Raw genomic sequence first — 21,079 nt, 5'->3', positions numbered from 1 at the left:
TTGTACGGATGTACTCAAGGTTCCTATGGTCAGTCCAAACGACAAAAGGAACGGTCGCCCCCTCCAACCACTGTCGCCATTCGCCTAGGGCTAACCGGATGGCGAGCAGTTCGCGGTTTCCCACATCATAGTTACGTTCCGACGGGGACAGGCAATGAGAAAAATACGCGCATGGGTGGACCTTGTCGTCAGAGAGGGAGCGCTGAGAAAGAATGGCTCCCACGCCCACCTCTGACGCGTCAACCTCGACAACGAACTGTCTAGAGACGTCAGGTGTAACAAGGATAGGAGCGGATGTAAAACGATTCTTGAGGAGATCAAAAGCTCCCTGGGCGGAAACGGACCACTTAAAGCACGTCTTGACAGAAGTAAGGGCTGTGAGAGGAGCTGCCACCTGACCGAAATTACGGATGAAACGACGATAGAAGTTCGCGAAGCCGAGAAAGCGCTGCAGCTCGACGCGTGACTTAGGGGCGGGCCAATCAATGACAGCTTGGACCTTAGCGGGATCCATCTTAATGCCTTCAGCGGAAATAACAGAACCGAGAAATGTGACGGAGGAGGCATGAAAAGTGCACTTCTCAGCCTTCACAAAAAGACAATTCTCTAAAAGGCGCTGGAGGACACGTCGAACGTGCTGAAGATGAATCTGGAGTGACGGTGAAAAAATCAGGATATCGTCAAGGTAAACGAAAACAAAGATGTTCAGCATGTCTCTCAGGACATCATTGACTAATGCCTGAAAGACAGCTGGAGCGTTAGCGAGGCCGAAAGGAAGAACCCGGTATTCAAAGTGCCCTAACGGAGTGTTAAACGCCGTCTTCCACTCGTCCCCCTCCCTGATGCGCACGAGATGGTAAGCGTTACGAAGGTCCAACTTAGTGAAAAACCTGGCTCCCTGCAGGATCTCGAAGGCTGAGGACATAAGAGGAAGCGGATAACGATTCTTAACTGTTATGTCATTCAGCCCTCGATAATCTATGCAGGGGCGCAGAGACCCGTCCTTCTTCTTGACAAAAAAAAACCCCGCTCCGGCGGGAGAGGAGGAGGGGACTATGGTACCGGCGTCAAGAGCTACAGACAAATAATCCTCGAGAGCCTTACGTTCGGGAGCCGACAGAGAGTATAGTCTACCCCGGGGGGGAGTGGTTCCCGGAAGGAGATCAATACTACAATCATACGACCGGTGTGGAGGAAGAGAGGTGGCCCTGGACCGACTGAACACCGTGCGCAGATCGTGATATTCCTCCGGCACCCCTGTCAAATCACCAGGCTCCTCCTGTGAAGAAGAGACAGAGGAAACAGGAGGGATAGCAGACATTAAACATTTCACATGACAAGAGACGTTCCAGGAGAGGATAGAATTACTAGACCAATTAATGGAAGGATTATGACAAACTAGCCAGGGATGGCCCAAAACAACAGGTGTAAAAGGTGAACGAAAAATCAAAAAAGAAATGGTTTCGCTATGATTACCAGAAACAGTGAGGGTTAAAGGTAGCGTCTCACGCTGAATCCTGGGGAGAGGACTACCATCCAGGGCGAACAAGGCCGTGGACTCCCTTAACTGTCTGAGAGGAATGTCATGTTCCCGAGCCCAGGTCTCGTCCATAAAACAGCCCTCCGCCCCAGAGTCTATTAAGGCACTGCAGGAAGCTGACGAACCGGTCCAGCGTAGATGGACCGACAAGGTAGTGCAGGATCTTGAAGGAGAGACAGGAGTAGTAGCGCTCACCAGTAGCCCTCCGCTTACTGATGAGCTCTGGCTTTTACTGGACATGAAGTGACAAAATGACCAGCAGAACCGCAATAGAGACAGAGGCGGTTGGTGATTCTCCGTTCCCTCTCCTTAGTCGAGATGCGGATACCTCCCAGCTGCATAGGCTCAGCTCCCGAGCCGGCAGAGGAAGATGGTAGTGATGCGGAGAGGGGGGCAACGGAGAACGCGAGCTCCTTTCCACGAGCTCGGTGACGAAGATCAACCCGTCGCTCAATGCGAATAGCGAGTTCAATCAAGGAATCCACGCTGGAAGGAACCTCCCGGGAGAGAATCTCATCCTTTACCTCTGCGCGGAGACCCTCCAGAAGACGAGCGAGCAAAGCCGGCTCGTTCCAGCCACTGGAGGCAGCAAGAGTGCGAAACTCAATAGAGTAGTCTGTTATGGATCGATTGCCTTGACATAGGGAAGACAGGGCCCTGGAAGCCTCCTCCCCAAAAACAGATCGATCAAAAACCCGTATCATCTCCTCCTTAAAGTCCTGATACTGGTTAGTACACTCAGCCCTTGCCTCCCAGATTGCCGTGCCCCACTCACGAGCCCGTCCAGTAAGGAGAGATATGACGTAGGCGACACGAGCAGTGCTCCTGGCGTAAGTGTTGGGCTGGAGAGAAAACACAATATCACACTGGGTGAGGAACGAGCGGCATTCAGTGGGCTCCCCAGAGTAACACGGCGGGTTATTGATTCTGGGCTCCGGAGATTCGAAAGCCCTGGAAGTGGCCGGTGGATCGAGGCGGAGATGGTGAACCTGTTCTGTGAGGTTGGAGACTTGGGTGGCCAGGGTCTCAACGGCATGTCGAGCAGCAGACAATTCCTGCTCGTGTCTGCCTAGCATCGCTCCCTGGATCTCGACGGCTGAGTGGAGAGGATCCGAAGTCGCTGGGTCCATTCTTGGTCGGATTCTTCTGTTACGGTGAGTGAATGAGGACCCAAAAGCGAACTAACTTAAACAGAGCTTCTTTAATAACCAAACATAGGTAGGCTCAGATAGACCGGCAGATTCCGACAGGACAGGACAAGGTTACAGCAAACATGACGATAGTCTGGCTCAGGCATGAAACACAACAAACAAGAATCCGACAAGGACAGGAACAAAAACAGAGAGAGATATAGGGACCTAATCAGAGGGAAAAAGGGAACAGGTGGGAAACGGGGTGAATGGGTAGTTAGGAGGAGACAAGGCACAGCTGGGGGAAAGAGGGGGAGAAAAGGTAACCTAACAACGACCAGCAGAGGGAGACAGGGTGAAGGGAAAGGACAGAAACACACAACATGACAATACATGACAGTAGGTCTACTATAGGAGAAGGACAGATCTAGAAATGACGCAATACCCTCACTATTAAACATTTATTAAAATGTTATTCAAATATTGTGTTATTGATCACGAGAGATGTAAGAAACATGTTTCTCTGTTCGATGGTAGACAGTGTGTGTCTGGTTACTGACAGACAGAGTTTTTGCAGTGATGAAGGTTGTCTGTGACTGTGTGTGTGGCTGCCTTTCAGAGCTGGTCATTGATATACCGTTCATAGCAGAGGAGCTTATTTGCATATTAGAGAAGAGTCAATATTGAGGGTCTAGGATCCAGAAAATATACATATGCTGTACAGTTTTCCATACAAGCATCACTAACTTTACAATGCTTACAGTAGGAAATTAAGTGATCAACATCAGATACAACCTACTGGACAACAAAGTCAAGGCCCTTAAGCAGTGTCAACTCTAGCCTTTTGGGGACAAAATAACATCTAGACATCTAACAGCCCTATTCATGAAGCATAGACAGTGTTTCTAAGGTAAAGACATCTCATAGCATATGGTTGTTTACCCCAGCTGTTTGCAGAGGAGGGTTAGTGAAGTGTGTCAGGGGAGAACAACAGTGTGTACATGTTTCACCTCCTGTCGGAGGAGTTTTTGAACAGATCCACCACACATTCACATCACTGTGTCCAGCATGCACAGTAATACACAGCAGAGTCCTCTGCCTTCAGACCAGACCGTTTCAGATGTGTCATGCTCACTGAGCTGTCTTTGGTCAGTTCAATCTGTCCCTCCAGTGATTTGGCATAGCCTGCTGCTCCAGTATTGGTGTTGATCCAGCCCATCCATTCCAATGGTTTCCCTGTAGGTGAATACAGTTCATACCAGAGCTTGTAAAGGTGTACTCAGTTGAGAGTTTCTCCGCTCTGCTGCCAGTTAGATTCTCTGAGGGGTTTTTGTACAGATCCTCCACTCACTCACACCACTGTGCCTCTCTTGCACAGTAATACACAGCAGAGTCCTCTGCTCTCAGACCAGACAGCTTCAGATACACCATGCTGTTAGAATTGTCTCTGGTGACTTCTATCCGTCCTTCAACACTTTTTGCATATACAGTTCCACTAGCATCATTCCATATAATGCCTATCCATTCAAGTGTTCTTCCTTCAGGTTGACGTATCCAGGCCATGTTGTAGCTACTAAAGGTAAAGCCAGATCCCTTACAGGAGAGGCTGAGAAGTTCTCCAGGCTTTTTCATGACTGGACTGGAGGGAATGTCCTCCAGACTCTGACTATACACCCCTGATAGAGAAAAGAGAATGAAGACAATAAATCACAAATATGTTAACTCAATGGATATTATAATTATCTGGGAAACGTAAAACACTTTGTTCCAATAAATTGCTAGATTGAGTACATACTACAGAGGCCCAGCAAGACCAGGAGGAGGTGTAGTTTGCCTGTCATCTTTTCAGGATGGAAGACAATGAATCTATGAGAGGATACATCACATAAGTACACAGACTTGGGAGTCAGAATTTGCATGACATCCATGGTTGGTTGATAGCATGTCACATGCATATAAAAGGGTTTCAAGGCAATTCATTCTAAGACAAAGCCAGACATCATCAGCAAACATTTTCTGTATTGTTTAAACAGTAAAGTACTATTTTTTTCAAATCTCTCAAACAAACATTGATTAATGTATTAAGAAGCTATGAAATTATTTATATTAAATCATATTACATTTTTATATTTCCCACAACAATATCACCAACACATTCATACAAGTGGCCCCTGTAAGAAATTGCGGTATGTTGTCTCATACGTTTTCTGAAAAGTTTTGAATCCGGCCTATTCCCCTTGACACAACTTTCATCACCGTAATCCTTTCTCTCTATATGTTCAATAAAGTCAGAAAATACCTTACAAATGTTTGTTTTTTAAACAACACACACACACAAAAGCAATAATGAACAATTCACATCCTGAAGTACTGTACCCTAAAATGCAATTATAAACAAACAAATAAATGGCTAAACATCACTCGATTACTTTTTCAAATCATGTGTCATTTTCTCCCACATCTGCAGTACATCACTGTTTTGTGTTTTTATATATATGTTACTGCACTTTTACAATGATACTGTTCATTGGTCTTTTTTTAGGGTTAATCAAGATACTATTTCAGGGAAATGGCTTGATCTGAGTGCAGGTGCATCCTGGGTAGAAGTCATGCTTTGGTAGCTTTGAACTATTGCACCAAACACTCATTTTGATAGACCAGCCTTAAAAAACACGTTCTTAAACTCTCACCCCTATACACAATTATAACGAAGACATAGTAAAGTATTTAGGGGGAGAACAGCTATGAGAAACCAAAATAGAGCAATTTGTTATTTTAGTTAAGGACTCATTGTTCAATGCAATTCTTGAAAAGTGTGTTATATTTATTACAAACACAAACCATGAATATGGTCTGTCAATAACATTGTGTGTGATGATTATCAGTGAATGATTGAAAATATTAAATTATATAAGTAATACAACTGTTAGCAAGGTCTATAATATAAAATAAATAGTGATTCAATGGTCTGATTCTTTGATCCATTTCACAATTTATTCAAACCAAATGCTAATCGTGTCCATGTGGTTGAAACATTGTATGGTTACCAGACACCAGCTGACTCATGCAAAAAGACAGTTTCTCCTCAGTTGAAACAATGTAGTGAGAATTAGATCATGAAAGTGTTTAGGGACAGTCCCTACAGTCCCTGCAGTCTCTGGACTACTTAAACTGTCTATCTGAATCATCAGAGATGCTAAACTAGGACCCTGAAACACCCAGGTTTCAGACTGGAGTTCACCAAGCGCGGTGCCACACAGCTGTGAGGGTCACAGAGGGGAAGAGAGAGGGGTGGGGTGTGTGAGAGAAACAGACACAACTGATAAAAGCAGAGCAGGACCGGTGTGGAACAAAAACAACTTTTGACCTCTGTCATTGCCAACAAAGGGTATATAACAAAGTATTGATATAAACTTTTGTTATTGACCAAATACTTATTTTCCACCATCATTTGCAAATAAATTCATTAAAAATCCTAGAATGTGATTTTCTGGAGGTTTTTTTCTAATTTTGTCTGTCATAGTTGAAGTGTACATATGATGAAAATTACAGGCCTCTCATCTTTTTAAGTGGGAGAACTTGCACAATTGGTGGCTGACTAAATACTTTTTTGCCCCACTGTAAATGTACCAGCACGTTTAGGTTAGCTGCCTATAGACAATCAGAATGTCAATGTCTGTGTTCCTTAGGTGTCAGCACTCTCACACTCTGTGATTGGTAGAGGTGGTAGCTTTTTGTCATGGACTGTATCATTGTGACCCGCTATATGACACAGTGGTTTAACCCTGTACAAACCCCCCACCACTCTGTGCAGGGCCAAATCTGGAATAAATATGTGTAACTTTTCACAACAACCACAACATGATCTATTGATTTTGATCTCATGAACAGAACGTCAAATGATGTTTTGCTACGTATTATTAAATCTTGATTAGTTTGGACTTTCAGCTTTTGCTCTGTCAGGCATTTTGACTATAACAATGATCAAAGCACCTTACTAAGGTCATTTCTTTACACAGTACATTTTTTTTGTCATTATTGAAAGTTGAAAATATTTTTTTTTACTTAAAATGAACACATTCTGTTGTCAGAATCCAATAATTGGATAATTGGAGTAGCTGTTTTAGCCAGTAAAGTTAATCCTGTCAGATATTATAATCTAAATGTATATGAAGAGATGCCAATCCATTCTCACTGGCCATCATGGCTATAGGATAGACTGCACAGATGAGAATGGATAATCATACAACTTAGTCATAATCATACAACTTAAAGAGTGAGTTATACATGTATTTTAGGGTTGTAAAATACATGTATAATACAAATACATTTGCACAACAAGAATATAAATGTGTTCTTGAACGTAGCCCTAGATGACAGTGTTTAGCTGGTTTACAAGAGCTGCTGTTCTCAAGCTCCCTGTAGTTGTTAGCAGAAGTAGCCTCATGCGCTGAATACAGGTGTTGCTGTTGATGGCAGCTCTGATGCCCTGGCAGCCTGCTAGTCTCCAGTAGTTGTAAAGTTCTGCTTTCTTTTCTTAGTCAACATTGTGTTTTTTATCTTTGTGTTCTTGAACGTATCCCTGTTTCTTTGTGTTCTGGAACCTAGCCCTGTCTTTCATTTTTGTTCATTGATTTCACCTGTGTTCGTTTCTCACCTGGTCTCATCAGCTCCCTATTTAGTTCAGTTCTTTCTGTTTGTATGGTTGTGAGGTATGGTTTGTTTTTGACTGCCATGATACCTGCCTTCTGCTAAGGCATAATAAACATCTGCTGTGCTCTGCGTGTGAATCTACACCTTTTTCTCCCTGAGTATTCATTACAGTAGTATTTACACACATAGAAAGTGACCTGTATCTAAGTCAATGGTTCACAACTGTGATGGGATATAAAATTCTGTGGCACACGTAAAATGTCCCTATTAATGAATTTATTTAGTTGCAATGATCACCTCTGATCCATTCTGAAAATCATCTATTTTATGTGACAAACATTTGTGTCAATAAATTATATAGGGTTTATTTTAAATATGTTAATAGTTTTCATAGTTTCTTACTCTTGAGCGTTAATTTGTCTTTAAGAGTCGATTGGTCCGGGGTTAACAATCTGTCAGTTTAATTTTTAATTAATTAATACTTTTTTTATGGGCTGCCTTTGGCATCTACGGTGGAAAGGCGCAGAGCTACAGTGCTGTTTGCCAGACCAGGAGACATCTAGAAAGTCTGTCTTCTCATGAATATCTGCAGTGTCTGAATGGATTGGCCAACAAGATGAGACTCTCACAAACACAATGGTGTTCTCAGTTTTGTCCTACAATCCCCACCAGTGTCATAAAGGTAACACGGTACCAGTTTAAAAAAGGATGAAAATCCTGAGCTTTCTCATATCTCCTAGATATAGGACAGACAATTCAAAACCAGATTTATTTTGATAGATGTGTATGTTTTGCCATTTATAAATGTGTTATTCAATGCATTTCTGCGGACTTGCAGTAAATTCAATATTTTATTAAATACTGTAATTTGTTTATATATTTTTGTTGAATCCTAAAGGAGTCCTAAAATTCAAAATCAAATAGATAAATGATCCATGTATTGACCATCTTTAAACAATGACATATGTTCACTTAGTGGAACCCTCCTTTGTTACGTGCCCCTCAACAGCCTGAGGGCACTGGACTTGAAACAACATTACAGATGTAACCATGTTCCATTTAATGTATCATCTGACCGCCACTAGAGCTCCCAAGTCACAACTCCATGTGCATTCATTTTTTGAGTGTTCCATTTTTAAAATCCAAATCAGGAAATGTTTCAAAGCACACCTGACAGTTTCTCAACTCACACCAGTGTGCGGCGCACGTCGGGTGGTAACCATTGATCTAAGTTACCAAATAATCAACAACTATAATAATCATCATCAAAGCACTGAAACATACAGTATATGTGTGTGTGCTGGTGTGGATGTGTGGGTGTGTTGCTTTGGTACATGCAGTGTTTCTCTTCTTTCAAAGAAGTGGTCCTGGCAGTTGCTGGACAGTTTCAGTGCCACAGGTGTGGTATCAAGGGGATAGAGAGAGAGGAAGCTGCTTTTGCATGACACTATTATTAGACAAGTTAGAGAACCAAGAAACCACCTCAGATCAACTGATAACAGAATGTTGAAGTCTTAGTTGAGTATTACAGATATAGCCTAACGTTGTTTTAATCTGTCCTGGGAGGGAATACAGCTGTAAATAGGCTCCATAGATAACTGCCAAACAGAAACATCTCAGTAGGCAATGTCTTTTTTATTTTACCTTTATTTAACTAGGCAAGTCAGTTGAGAACAAATTCTTATTTACAATGACGGCCTAGGAACAGTGGGTTAACTGCCTTGTTCAGGGGCAGAATAAACGTTACTGGTCCAACGCTCTAACCAAAAGGCCATCTGCCGTCCCAAACACAATATAGGATGTGTCCTTCTCCCAGCATTAGCATCCAGTGGATGTGTCAGTAAAACGACAAGGACTAGCTAAAAGTTAGACTTTATTAAAGTGAAAAAAGACACAGACTTCACAGGATACTCTTATATTTAAAGATACTGTACAATAGAAATCAATCAATGAAAAATAACACATCACTACAATGCTTGTATAATAGTGAGAACACCAATACTAATCAATCAAAATCAATAATGTATAGGATATATACATAACATTATTACTGAAGAACACTACTATACTCCATAACCATCCCAGACCATTATCTTTCTAATCTAGACACATCTATCTCTTTAGTCCATCATGTGTTCTTCACTGCTTCATCTGAAAAGAGGCAGAGACAGATACAGGTTATTACAATAAACAGACAATAAACAAACAAACACTTGATACCTTATTCTTTCATTTAAAATCGTGACCTTTCAGCTGCCAATGGCCTTCATCAGAAGTCTACAATCACATAAAATAAGTGATGTTTGTACCTTGACCAGGCTGAGTACTGTGCTGTAGGTGAGGGAGAGAAGGAAGAGGATGATGAAGGAGGAGGTGGTGGACCACAGGCTGCTGAACTCATCCTCAAAGTTGTCCGTGCAGCTCAGAGCAAAGCCCGCCTCAGGCTCAGTCAGTAGGAAGTTCTCTGAGAACAGGGAGAGAGACAGGTGGTGAGGAACGGACATACATTTGTGTCTGCGTGTGTGTGTTCATGTGTGTCTGCTTGTTTGTGTGTCTGTGTGTCTGTATATTCATGTGTTCATGTGTATTGTACACCTGTATTCGTCTTTATCGTATTCTAACAAATACAGCTACAAATTATATGTACACACACAGACACACACATCAACACACAAAGAACACATGAAACTGACCTGTGCAGACTATCTTGTCCAAATATTAACATGCACACCCACTCACATTATATCAAGCTACACTAAATAGTACATCCATGTCCACCATACTGGGGGCATAGTACTACTACAGTACATATCTTCTGCAGCTGTTGTGTCTTTTCATGCCAAAAAACAATTGTCTTCATTTTGTTTTATATTTACAATAGACCAGTATATTTTCTAAGACTTGAAGTAATTGATATACGAACACCAAACCATGTGATCTCATATGCGGTATTGTTTATTAGCCAGCCTCCACAATTGGAAGACACATTGAACAATGACAAAAGACAACAATGGCAACACAAGACTGTGCAATAGGACAGAAATCTTATAACACAGTAGACTGGACAATATCACATTAGACAATATACACGTCTACAGTCAACAAAACAATGACAAACAATGACACTAACATGTTAACTTTAACTCAAAGAGGACAACAGGGGTGTTCTAATTGACTATTCTGACCCACAGAGGAGTCAATAAGAAGACACAACGACACAACACACACATATTAATATCACTTGTCTTCACATGAGTTACCCAAGGACTTCGACACACTCCTCCCCTGAGGTGTGGTATTGTTGTCCGAGCCGAGGTGCTTGACGGCGCATGTGAAAACCGAGTTTCCCTCCCACTCCTTCTTGGTGGTGGTGAAGACGCTGGTGACAGAATAGTTGCCTTTCTGGGTTTTCTGAGGAGGGCTGGTGGCCCCCTCCTGGTAATCACCGCTGTTCACCTGCCACATGATGTAGACGTCACAGAGAGACGGGCTGACCACCAGGCACACGAGAGTCACTTCCCCCTCCTTCTTGGTGTCTTCCTCTGGGAGAAGGTAGACGGACACTGAAGGGGCTTCACCTGCAGGAGGATTGATTTGAAGTAGAAACGTTACACTCATGTACATGTAGGTACACATGAAAACCAGTATGTGAATATCAGTTTAAAATCAACCTAGTGGTCCTTAACCCTGGTTCTGGAGCAACACAGGGGTGTGCAGGTTTTTTTTCTAGTCCAGCGCTAACACACCTGATTCAACTAAGCAAAGATTATGATTAGTTAATGATTAGTTGATTTGCTGACTCAGGTGTGTTAACGTTGGGCTGGAGCAAATGTCTGCACATCCTGTGCCTCCCTCTCCAGATCCTGGAGTAGGTGACCACTAATCACAACCACATTGAGATGTTTCAGTGACCTACTTCCTTTGGTGAAGCTGATGTCCTGAATGACCGGTGTGACATCACCTCTCTTCATGGCAGAACACTGGACTTTGTTGACATTGGTCCACTCCGTCTGGTCTATGGTCAGAGTACTGACCCTGCTGTTCAGGTTGCCCTTTGATTCAATATCTTTCAGATCGATGCCATCCACCTCATCCAGTCCATTGACCTGCCAGGTGATGTTGGTACCAGACACTGTGTCCTGGTCTGTACCACTGATGACACATTCCAGCACTGCTTGGTTGTCCAAGAACACCTCTCTCACACGCGGTGGGTTCAGAGTCACCGTCAGTGGTTCTGAAAGGGGAGAGAAGCAGTGTGAAAGCAGGACATGTTAATGTTCCTGATGAGGAACTACACTAAATAATAGAGATCCTGTGTGTGAACTTGACATCAATTGTAGTACAGTCTACTCCTATGTACAGACCTGTTTTGGAGATCGTCTCGGTGGTGGGTTGTCCCTGGTGCTGCACCACACAGCTGTACTTGACCTTGTTGTTCCAGTCAGTGTTGGTGACCTTCAGCAGACTGCTGGCTGAGTAGAGGCCTGATGGCTGTTGGCCTACAGTAGGGGTCTGGCCCTCCACCTCCATGTCATTCTTCTTCCAGGTGACAGTGACTTTCTTGGGGGTGAAATCTTCAATCATACACATCAGGTACTGGGTGGTGCCAATGGGTGCAGACAGCAAAGACACTGTTGGAAGCTTTGAGACTGAGTAGTGGGAGGTAAAAAAAAATTCTGCAAGTTAGTTTAACCACTGATATTTTAAAGACATCCAGGGTTAATGCCAAGTATCATTTTATAATCAGGTTTTCTAAACAGAGATAGTTTACATCACAAACATTAAAATGCAATCTTTAGAACTTCATAGAGAAATACAATATAATGTCCACATCTTACTTGGTCTATTGATGACTGCTGACTTTACATCTCCAGCATGATCCACAGAACAACTGAAAGACTTTGAGTTTTCCCAGACATTCTTAGCCACGCGGAGCTGACTGACTCCTGTGTAGGTTTCCCCGCTCTGGACTGCTGGGTACTGGACAAAGTCCGTCAGCGCTTTCCCACTGGCGTCTGTCCATTTGAAGGTGTGTGAGGAAGGCGAGAAGCCTTTAGCGATACAACCGAGACTGTAGATGTCGTTAGAAGGGGTTCCACAGTTCATAAGAGTGAGTAGAGTAGGGGGGGCTGTGGCTGCTGCAAGAAAGAAATATTGAAATAGAGAAAGGTAACACTTGATTTGAATGTACAGAAATGACCAGGTAACTACTAGGAAATACCATGGTAAAATAGTCATTACACAGTTGTAACCTAATAACTACTACTTAATTTAATCTGGCACTATAAGGCACCATTTAATTCCATGTAGTTGGTTGTCTTGTAGTCTTCGATGTGTAACGACCACTACATGTCTAGTTTTATTAGTTGTATGTACAGGATAGGATACAAATACACAATCTAAAAAAACGTACTTTCAGGTTCCTTCTCAACAACGCAACAACAATAAGAAATACTAAAAGATAAGAATACGAACATAAAGTAACTGGCTCAGTAGAATAGAATAAATATTTTAGAAAAGGTATAATACAGGAAGGCACAATTAAATACACATTAACACATTAAATTGCAGACAGATTTACCAGTGAAAACAGAACTGTAAAATAAAACAATGTTCCTCTAATAAAACATATGAATGTAATTATTTGTATGGATTAAGGTGATGTAAATTAACACTCAATTCAATATAGGCTAAGATGGAATCTTATTCTTATACCCTATAATCGGTTTATGTGTTAGACTCCCATATGAATAGCCTACATTTTAATTTTCACATGGTAGTTTTTGACCTAAAGCAAAGCCTACATAGTCATCTAATTAAACATCAACCGCAAAAAGTGAAAGACGTATGTGGAGAGATAAACAAACACTATACTGCTTTTTCTAGGTGTGCTACACTAACAACATTATCCAAGTAATAATGTCTACTTTTCTCCGTAAAACAATGATTATCTACAAACTACAACAATTTGATTGCATTAAAAAAACACTCAAAAACAATGGCTTACCTGATGAGACTGTGACCATTGTCCCTTTCCCCCAATAGTCAAAGTAGCTATACACAGCGTGACAAGGGCATATGCCAAGCAATACAAAAACGGCCCTCTTTACAGCAATCAGTTTTAACTAATCTTGATAACTCCATCACTAAACCAAAGTAAATTGGTTTGTAAAAAAAAATCTGAATAGATGCCACATTCTAACAGTCGCACTTCCTCAACAATATGGATCATTTTCTGTTATTTTTTTCTGAGGAACAAATGGGTTTCTATTTATAAGACTTTAGGAAACAAACGTTTGCATTATTCTACAACAGCAGAACCTAGAAAATGAGGAACTATTTGACTTTCAAGGAAATAAGCAAATTGAGGTAAACCATTTCTTTAGTGGAACAGGTCGATTTAAGGACATTTTGCATCTGAAAAATGCAAAAGATATATGTTCTTTCTACACTCTACATAGAATGGGAAAATTAAACATTCTATGGATATAATACATTTAAGTTTACCTGCTTACCTGTTGAGACGGTGACTTGTGTCCCTTTACCCCAGTAGTCAAAAGCATCACAGTGCTCTGTCTCCATTCACTGACTGTACAAAAACCCTGCACCTAAATAGGTCGCTTTAAAGTCATGATAATGAATCCAATAAACATTCAAATAAATGCAATATTGTAATACTATCATACACCTGAATCCATAAGGACAGATGTTGTGAATTCAGTTTTGAATACCTTTTAAAAACTCATGCTCAGGTCCATGTCATGACATGGGGTTATATCAACATCAGATGGTCATTTGAAGAATATTGTATGGTTTCTCCCCATTGTTCCAATCCTCATGCAGATATAATGCAGGTTTTGTCTCTGAGGTTTTTGTACAGCCTCATTTCACAGTGCCCCCCAGCCCATACCACAGTGATATACCCCAGCACAAAAACACCCCCTTCACATCTCCGTAGGGATTCCATATGACTCTGCTCTGAGGTATAACAAGCTAAAGAATCTTACAGAATTATATTCTGTATGAGTTGGTGGATTAATCTTCAGTTAAGTTTCATTAGGTTTACATTGGTTCCATTGTCCTGGGGGGTGATTATTTCACCTGTTCAGTGTTGATGTGTCCATACAGGAGCAAAGGGTTTTTGTACAGCGTAATATCACTGTGGCCCCCATATAGTCACAGTGATACACACCATAACAAAAACCTCCCACCAGTACCACACACCTGCTCTATGAGGACAGCAACAAAATCAGATGGTTGTGGATAGGTGATAATACACACATCTATTATTTATTTTAATATATTTTAATATCTTAACCATCAGTTAATTAGAACATGTTACCTAAATCCTGTAGGTACAATGCTTTTTAACTGTAACAGACATGTATGAGCCTTCCTTATAATAAGGTTTATAATATTATAATTTTCAACTCATTCAAAGCAATTTATTAATCATTAGAATGAATGGTTTAACCTTTATTAATAGCTGTTATTTAGTCAGCATCATTATAAATGGTTTAACATGTAATAGTTATTATTTAGTCAGCATCATTATGAATGGTTTAACCTTTAATAGTTATTATTTAGTCAGGATCATTATGAATGGTTTAACCTTTAATAGTTATTATTTAGTCAGCATCATTATGAATGGTTTAACCTTTAATAGTTATTATTTAGTCAGCATCATTATGAATGGTTTAACCTTTAATAGTTATTATTTAGTCAGCATCATTATGAATGGTTTAACATGTAATAGTTATTATTTAGTCAGCATCATTATGAATGGTTTAACCTTTAATGGTTATTATTTAGTCAGCATCATTATGAATGGTTTAACATGTAATAGTTGTTATTTATTCAGCATCATTATGAATGGTTTAACCTTCAATAGTTGTTATTTAGTCAGCATCATTATGAATGGTTTATCCTTTATTAATAGCTGTTATTTAGTCAGCATCATTATGAATGGTTTAACATGTAATAGTTGTTATTTATTCAGCATCATTATGAATGGTTTAACATGTAATAGTTTTATTTAGTCAGCGTCATTATGAATGGTTTATCCTTTATTAATAACTGTTATTTAGTCAGCATCATTATGAATGGTTTAACATGTAATAGTTATTATTTAGTCAGCATCATTATGAATGGTTTATCCTTTATAAATAGCTGATATTTAGTCAGCATCATTATGAATGGTTTAACATGTAATAGTTGTTATTTATTCAGCATCATTATGAATGGTTTAACATGTAATAGTTGTTATTTAGTCAGCGTCATTATGAATGGTTTATCCTTTATTAATAACTGTTATTTAGTCAGCATCATTATGAATGGTTTAACATGTAATAGTTATTATTTAGTCAGCATCATTATGAATGGTTTATCCTTTATTAATAGCTGTTATTTAGTCAGCATCATTATGAATGGTTTAACCTTTAATAGTTGATATTTAGTCAGCATCATTATGAATGGTTTAACATGTAATAGTTGTTATTTATTCAGCATCATTATGAATGGTTCAACCTGTAATAGTTATTATTTAGTCAGCATCATTATGAATGGTTTATCCTTTATTAATAGCTGTAATTTACTCAGCATCATTATGAATGGTTTAACATGTAATAGTTATTATTTAGTCAGCATCATTATGAATGGTTTAACATGTAATAGTTGTTATTTATTCAGCATCATTATGAATGGTTTAACATGTAATAGTTGTTATTTAGTCAGCATCATTATGAATGGTTTAACATGTAATAGTTATTATTTAGTCAGCATCATTATGAATGGTTTAACCTTCAATAGTTGTTATTTAGTCAGCGTCATTATGAATGGTTTATCCTTTATTAATAGCTGTTATTTAGTCAGCATCATTATGAATGGTTTAACATGTAATAGTTGTTATTTAGTCAGCATCATTATGAATGGTTTAACATGTAATAGTTGTTATTTAGTCAGCATCATTATGAATGGTTTAACATGTAATAGTTATTATTTAGTCAGCATCATTATGAATGGTTTATCCTTTATTAATAGCTGTTATTTAGTCAGCATCATTATGAATGGTTTAAAATGTAATAGTTATTATTTAGTCAGCATCATTATGAATGGTTTATCCTTTATTAATAGCTGTTATTTAGTCAGCATCATTATGAATGGTTTAACATGTAATAGTTGTTATTTAGTCAGCATCATTATGAATGGTTTAACATGTAATAGTTGTTATTTAGTCAGCATCATTATGAATGGTTTAACATGTAATAGTTATTATTTAGTCAGCATCATTATGAATGGTTTATCCTTGATTAATAGCTGTTATTTAGTCAGCATCATTATGAATGGTTTAACATGTAATAGTTGTTATTTAGTCAGCATCATTATGAATGGTTTAACATGTAATAGTTGTTATTTAGTCAGCATCATTATGAATGGTTTAACCTTTATTAATAGCTGTTATTTAGTCAGCATCATTATGAATGGTTTATCCTTTAATAGTTATTATTTAGTCAGCATCATTATGAATGGTTTAACATGTAATAGTTGTTATTTACTCAGCATCATTATGAATGGTTTATCCTTTAATAGTTATTATTTAGTCAGCATCATTATGAATGGTTTATCCTTTAATAGTTATTATTTAGTCAGCATCATTATGAATGGTTTATCCTTTAATAGTTATTATTTAGTCAACGTCATTATGAATGGTTTAACCTTTATTAATAGCTGTTATTTAGTCAGCATCATTATGAATGGTTTAAAATGTAATAGTTATTATTTAGTCAGCATCATTATGAATGGTTTATCCTTTATTAATAGCTGTTATTTAGTCAGCATCATTATGAATGGTTTAACATGTAATAGTTGTTATTTAGTCAGCATCATTATGAATGGTTTATCCTTTAATAGTTATTATTTAGTCAGCATCATTATGAATGGTTTATCCTTTAATAGTTATTATTTAGTCAACGTCATTATGAATGGTTTATCCTTTATTAATAGCTGTTATTTAGTCAGCATCATTATGAATGGTTTAAAATGTAATAGTTATTATTTAGTCAGCATCATTATGAATGGTTTATCCTTTATTAATAGCTGTTATTTAGTCAGCATCATTATGAATGGTTTAACATGTAATAGTTGTTATTTAGTCAGCATCATTATGAATGGTTTAACATGTAATAGTTGTTATTTAGTCAGCATCATTATGAATGGTTTAACATGTAATAGTTATTATTTAGTCAGCATCATTATGAATGGTTTATCCTTGATTAATAGCTGTTATTTAGTCTGCATCATTATGAATGGTTTAACATGTAATAGTTGTTATTTAGTCAGCATCATTATGAATGGTTTAACATGTAATAGTTGTTATTTAGTCAGCATCATTATGAATGGTTTAACCTTTATTAATAGCTGTTATTTAGTCAGCATCATTATGAATGGTTTATCCTTTAATAGTTATTATTTAGTCAGCATCATTATGAATGGTTTAACATGTAATAGTTGTTATTTACTCAGCATCATTATGAATGGTTTATCCTTTAATAGTTATTATTTAGTCAGCATCATTATGAATGGTTTATCCTTTAATAGTTATTATTTAGTCAACGTCATTATGAATGGTTTAACCTTTAATAGTTGTTATTTAGTCAGCATCATTATGAATGGTTTATCCTTTAATAGTTATTATTTAGTCAGCATCATTATGAATGGTTTATCCTTTAATAGTTATTATTTAGTCAGCATCATTGAATGGTTTATCCTTTAATAGTTATTATTTAGTCAGCATCATTATGAATGGTTTAACCTTTAATAGTTGTTATTTACTCAGCATCATTATGAATGGTTTATCCTTTAATAGTTATTATTTAGTCAGCATCATTATGAATGGTTTAACATGTAATAGTTATTATTTAGTCAGCATCATCATGAATGGTTTAACATGTAATAGTTATTATTTATTCAGCATCATTATGAATGGTTTAACCTTCAATAGTTGTTATTTAGTCAGCGTCATTATGAACGGTTTAACCTTTAATAGTTTAACCTTTAAACCATTCATAATGATGCTGGAAAATGGCAACTGTTCCTCCTCTCCGCACTCACCCTGAGGTGTTCTCAGCCCGGTACCACCAGGTCCGGCACCACGCACCAGGCCTCCAGTGCGCCTCCAGAGTCCAGTACGTCCTGTTCCTCCTCTCCGCACTCGCCCTGAGGTGCGTGTCCCCTGCCCGGTACCACCAGGTCCGGCACCACGCACCAGGCCTACAGTGCGCCTCTAGGATCCAGTATGCCATGTTCCTCCTCCCTGCACTCCCCCTGAGGTATGTGTCCCCAGCCCGGTACCACCAGTTCTGGCACCACGCACCAGGCCTACAGTGCGCCTCCAGAGTCCAGTATACCCTGTTCCTTGAGGTATGTGTCCCCAGCCCGGTACCACCAGTTCTGGCACCACGCACCAGGCCTACAGTTCGCCTCCAGGGTCCAGTACACCCTGTTCCTCCTCCCTGCACTCGCCCTGAGAGCTGCCAGAGTCGCCCTCCTGTCCGGAGCTGCCAGAGTCGCCCTCCTGTCCGGAGCTGCCAGAGTCGCCCTCCTGTCCGGAGCTGCCAGAGTCGCCCTCCTGTCCGGAGCTGCCTGCGACGGTCCCCAGCCCGGGGCCTCCAGCGACGGCCCCCAGCCCGGGGCCTCCAGCGACGGTCCCCAGTCCACGCCCTAACCTTAGTGATCTTTGTTTTCTTTATTGTTTTGGTTAGGTCAGGGAGTGACGAGGGTGGTATGGGCGTTTTTGTCTTGTCTAGGGTTTTTTGTTTGTCTATGGGGTTTTGGTACTGTCTAGGTAATGTAGTTCTATGGTGGCCTGAATTGGTTCCCAATCAGAGACAGCTGTTTATTGTTGTCCCTGATTGGGGATCCTATTTAGGTTAACATTTTCCATTTTGGTTTTGTGGGTTATTGTCTATGTGATGTTGAATATCAGCACTAGTGTCTTATAGCGTTCACAGTCGTTTTGTTATTTTTGTATAGTTTGTTCAGTATTCTTCATTATAAAAAAGAAGATGCATTATCATCACGCTGCGCCTTGGTCTCCTCACTACGACGATCGTGACACCAGTCTAACTTCAACATAAACATGTTTCCTGCGACGCTGCTGCTGCTGGCAAGGGCCTCCAGTGAGTTTCTATGGACCGATACATGGACAAAAAACTGTGGAGGAATATTCTGTCAAATCAATTGGATAACATGATTCACTAAAAGTTCTATACTGTGTTTTTGTTTGGTTTTAGAGGTGTGTTTTTTCAGACTGAACTCACACAGCCAGGCTCTATGACCCTGCAGCCTGGACAGTCCCTAACCCTCTCCTTTAAGGTCTCTGGATATTATTTAACCCCCTAGAGTCGATTGACACACTAGACCCCTGGACTTTTTCACATTTTATTACATTACAGCGTCATTCAAAGTTGATAAAATTGCTTTTTTTCCTCAATCTGCACAAAATACCACATAATGACAAAGCAAAACTTTTTTTTTTGGAAATATATGAAATCAAATGGAAATATCACATTTACATAAGTATTGAGACTCATTACTCAGTGCTTTGTTGAAGCACCTTTGGCAGCAATTACAGTTACAGCCTTTAGTGTTCTTGGGTGTGACATTGCTATCTTGGCACACCTGTATTTTTGGGGAGTTATTCCTATTCTTCTCTGCAGATCCTCTCAAGCTGTCAGGTTGGATGGGGAGTGTTGGTGCACAGCTACTTTCAGGTTTCTCCAGAGATGTTTGATCGGGTTCAAGTCGGGGCTCTGACTGGGCCACTCAAGGTTTTCATCAAGGATCTTTTCCTTGATCCTGACTAGTCTTCCAGTCCCTGCCGCTGAAAAACATCCCCACAGCATGATGCAAATCAAATAGCTAAATTATCCATAGTATGAAGGTCTTAAAACAATTCCATATGTCTAAAAATGTTTCCAGTACCAGCTACTGTACAGGTAGGATACGACCACCTGCAGGAAAAGCAGTTCAGTATCACCAGAGACTCTGACAGCAGCACAGTGCTCAAAGACCCCACAGTGATACAAACCAGGACCGGACCTGTACAATAACTGAAGACCCATGTGAATCAAACAGAAGTGCCACATATGGCCGCCATTGATTCAATATAATATAATAATATCAATCAAAGAACTGCTCCATAAAATAAAACTTCTTATTGATACACTGGCACAATAAGTGGCTATGTCACTATTACATCTACACCTTGAGTTTTCACCAAAACTTTTCACAACAGTACTAGTATACATAGTATTTTAGACCACTAGATCTACGGGGAGAAACATGTACACCATAGAGATGCAAATGTGTTTCTGTTCACATAGACCCAAGGTCTCCTCCCATTTAAATAGTCTGATATAACTGCCCTCCACAGACCATCTCCCTTAGTCACGACGACCCCTCCCAGTCTGTGCTTCTTTTACAGAATTTTAGATCCGTAACACAATGAGAGTTCTAGAATGCATGTTCCTCCTGGCTCTCATCTCAGGTGAGTTATGTGTTTCCAGTGTAGGAGACAGGAAAGGAGCTGTTCTAATTGGCTGGTGGGTGATAGTCATCTAAACTCTGTTTGTTTTTCAGTTGTTCAGGGGCAGTCACTCACCTCCTCTGAGCCAGTCGTGAAGAGACCTAGTGAGTCAGTAACACTGTCCTGTACTGTGTCTGGATTCTCCATGGGTAGCTACTACATGCACTGGAT

The 21,079-nt window shown here is 39.7% G+C and overlaps 1 protein-coding gene and 1 gene segment (V, D, J or C); both read right to left on the bottom strand.

Moving 5' to 3' along the window:
• Positions 1 to 21,079, bottom strand: part of LOC139365082 (uncharacterized) — a 181,973-nt gene that overhangs the window by 78,226 nt on the left and 82,668 nt on the right. The window contains exon 3 of the mRNA XM_071102453.1: positions 13,331 to 13,377. Within this exon, the coding sequence (XP_070958554.1) occupies positions 13,331 to 13,377 (47 nt within the window). The remainder of the gene's footprint in view (positions 1 to 13,330; positions 13,378 to 21,079) is intronic.
• LOC139365083 (Ig mu chain C region membrane-bound form-like) overlaps positions 9,180 to 21,079 on the bottom strand; it is a 202,522-nt gene continuing 190,622 nt past the window's right edge. The window contains 7 exon segments of the C gene segment in view: positions 9,180 to 9,474; positions 9,633 to 9,787; positions 10,584 to 10,901; positions 11,240 to 11,557; positions 11,688 to 11,972; positions 12,162 to 12,461; positions 13,839 to 13,895. Of these exon segments, the coding sequence occupies positions 9,463 to 9,474; positions 9,633 to 9,787; positions 10,584 to 10,901; positions 11,240 to 11,557; positions 11,688 to 11,972; positions 12,162 to 12,429 (1,356 nt within the window).

Source organism: Oncorhynchus clarkii, chromosome 13 (assembly GCF_045791955.1).
Source record: "Oncorhynchus clarkii lewisi isolate Uvic-CL-2024 chromosome 13, UVic_Ocla_1.0, whole genome shotgun sequence".
NCBI classification, from domain to species: domain Eukaryota; kingdom Metazoa; phylum Chordata; class Actinopteri; order Salmoniformes; family Salmonidae; genus Oncorhynchus; species Oncorhynchus clarkii.
The sequence above is the reverse complement of the archived record's forward strand: the minus strand, read 5'-3'. Positions and strand labels throughout refer to the sequence as shown.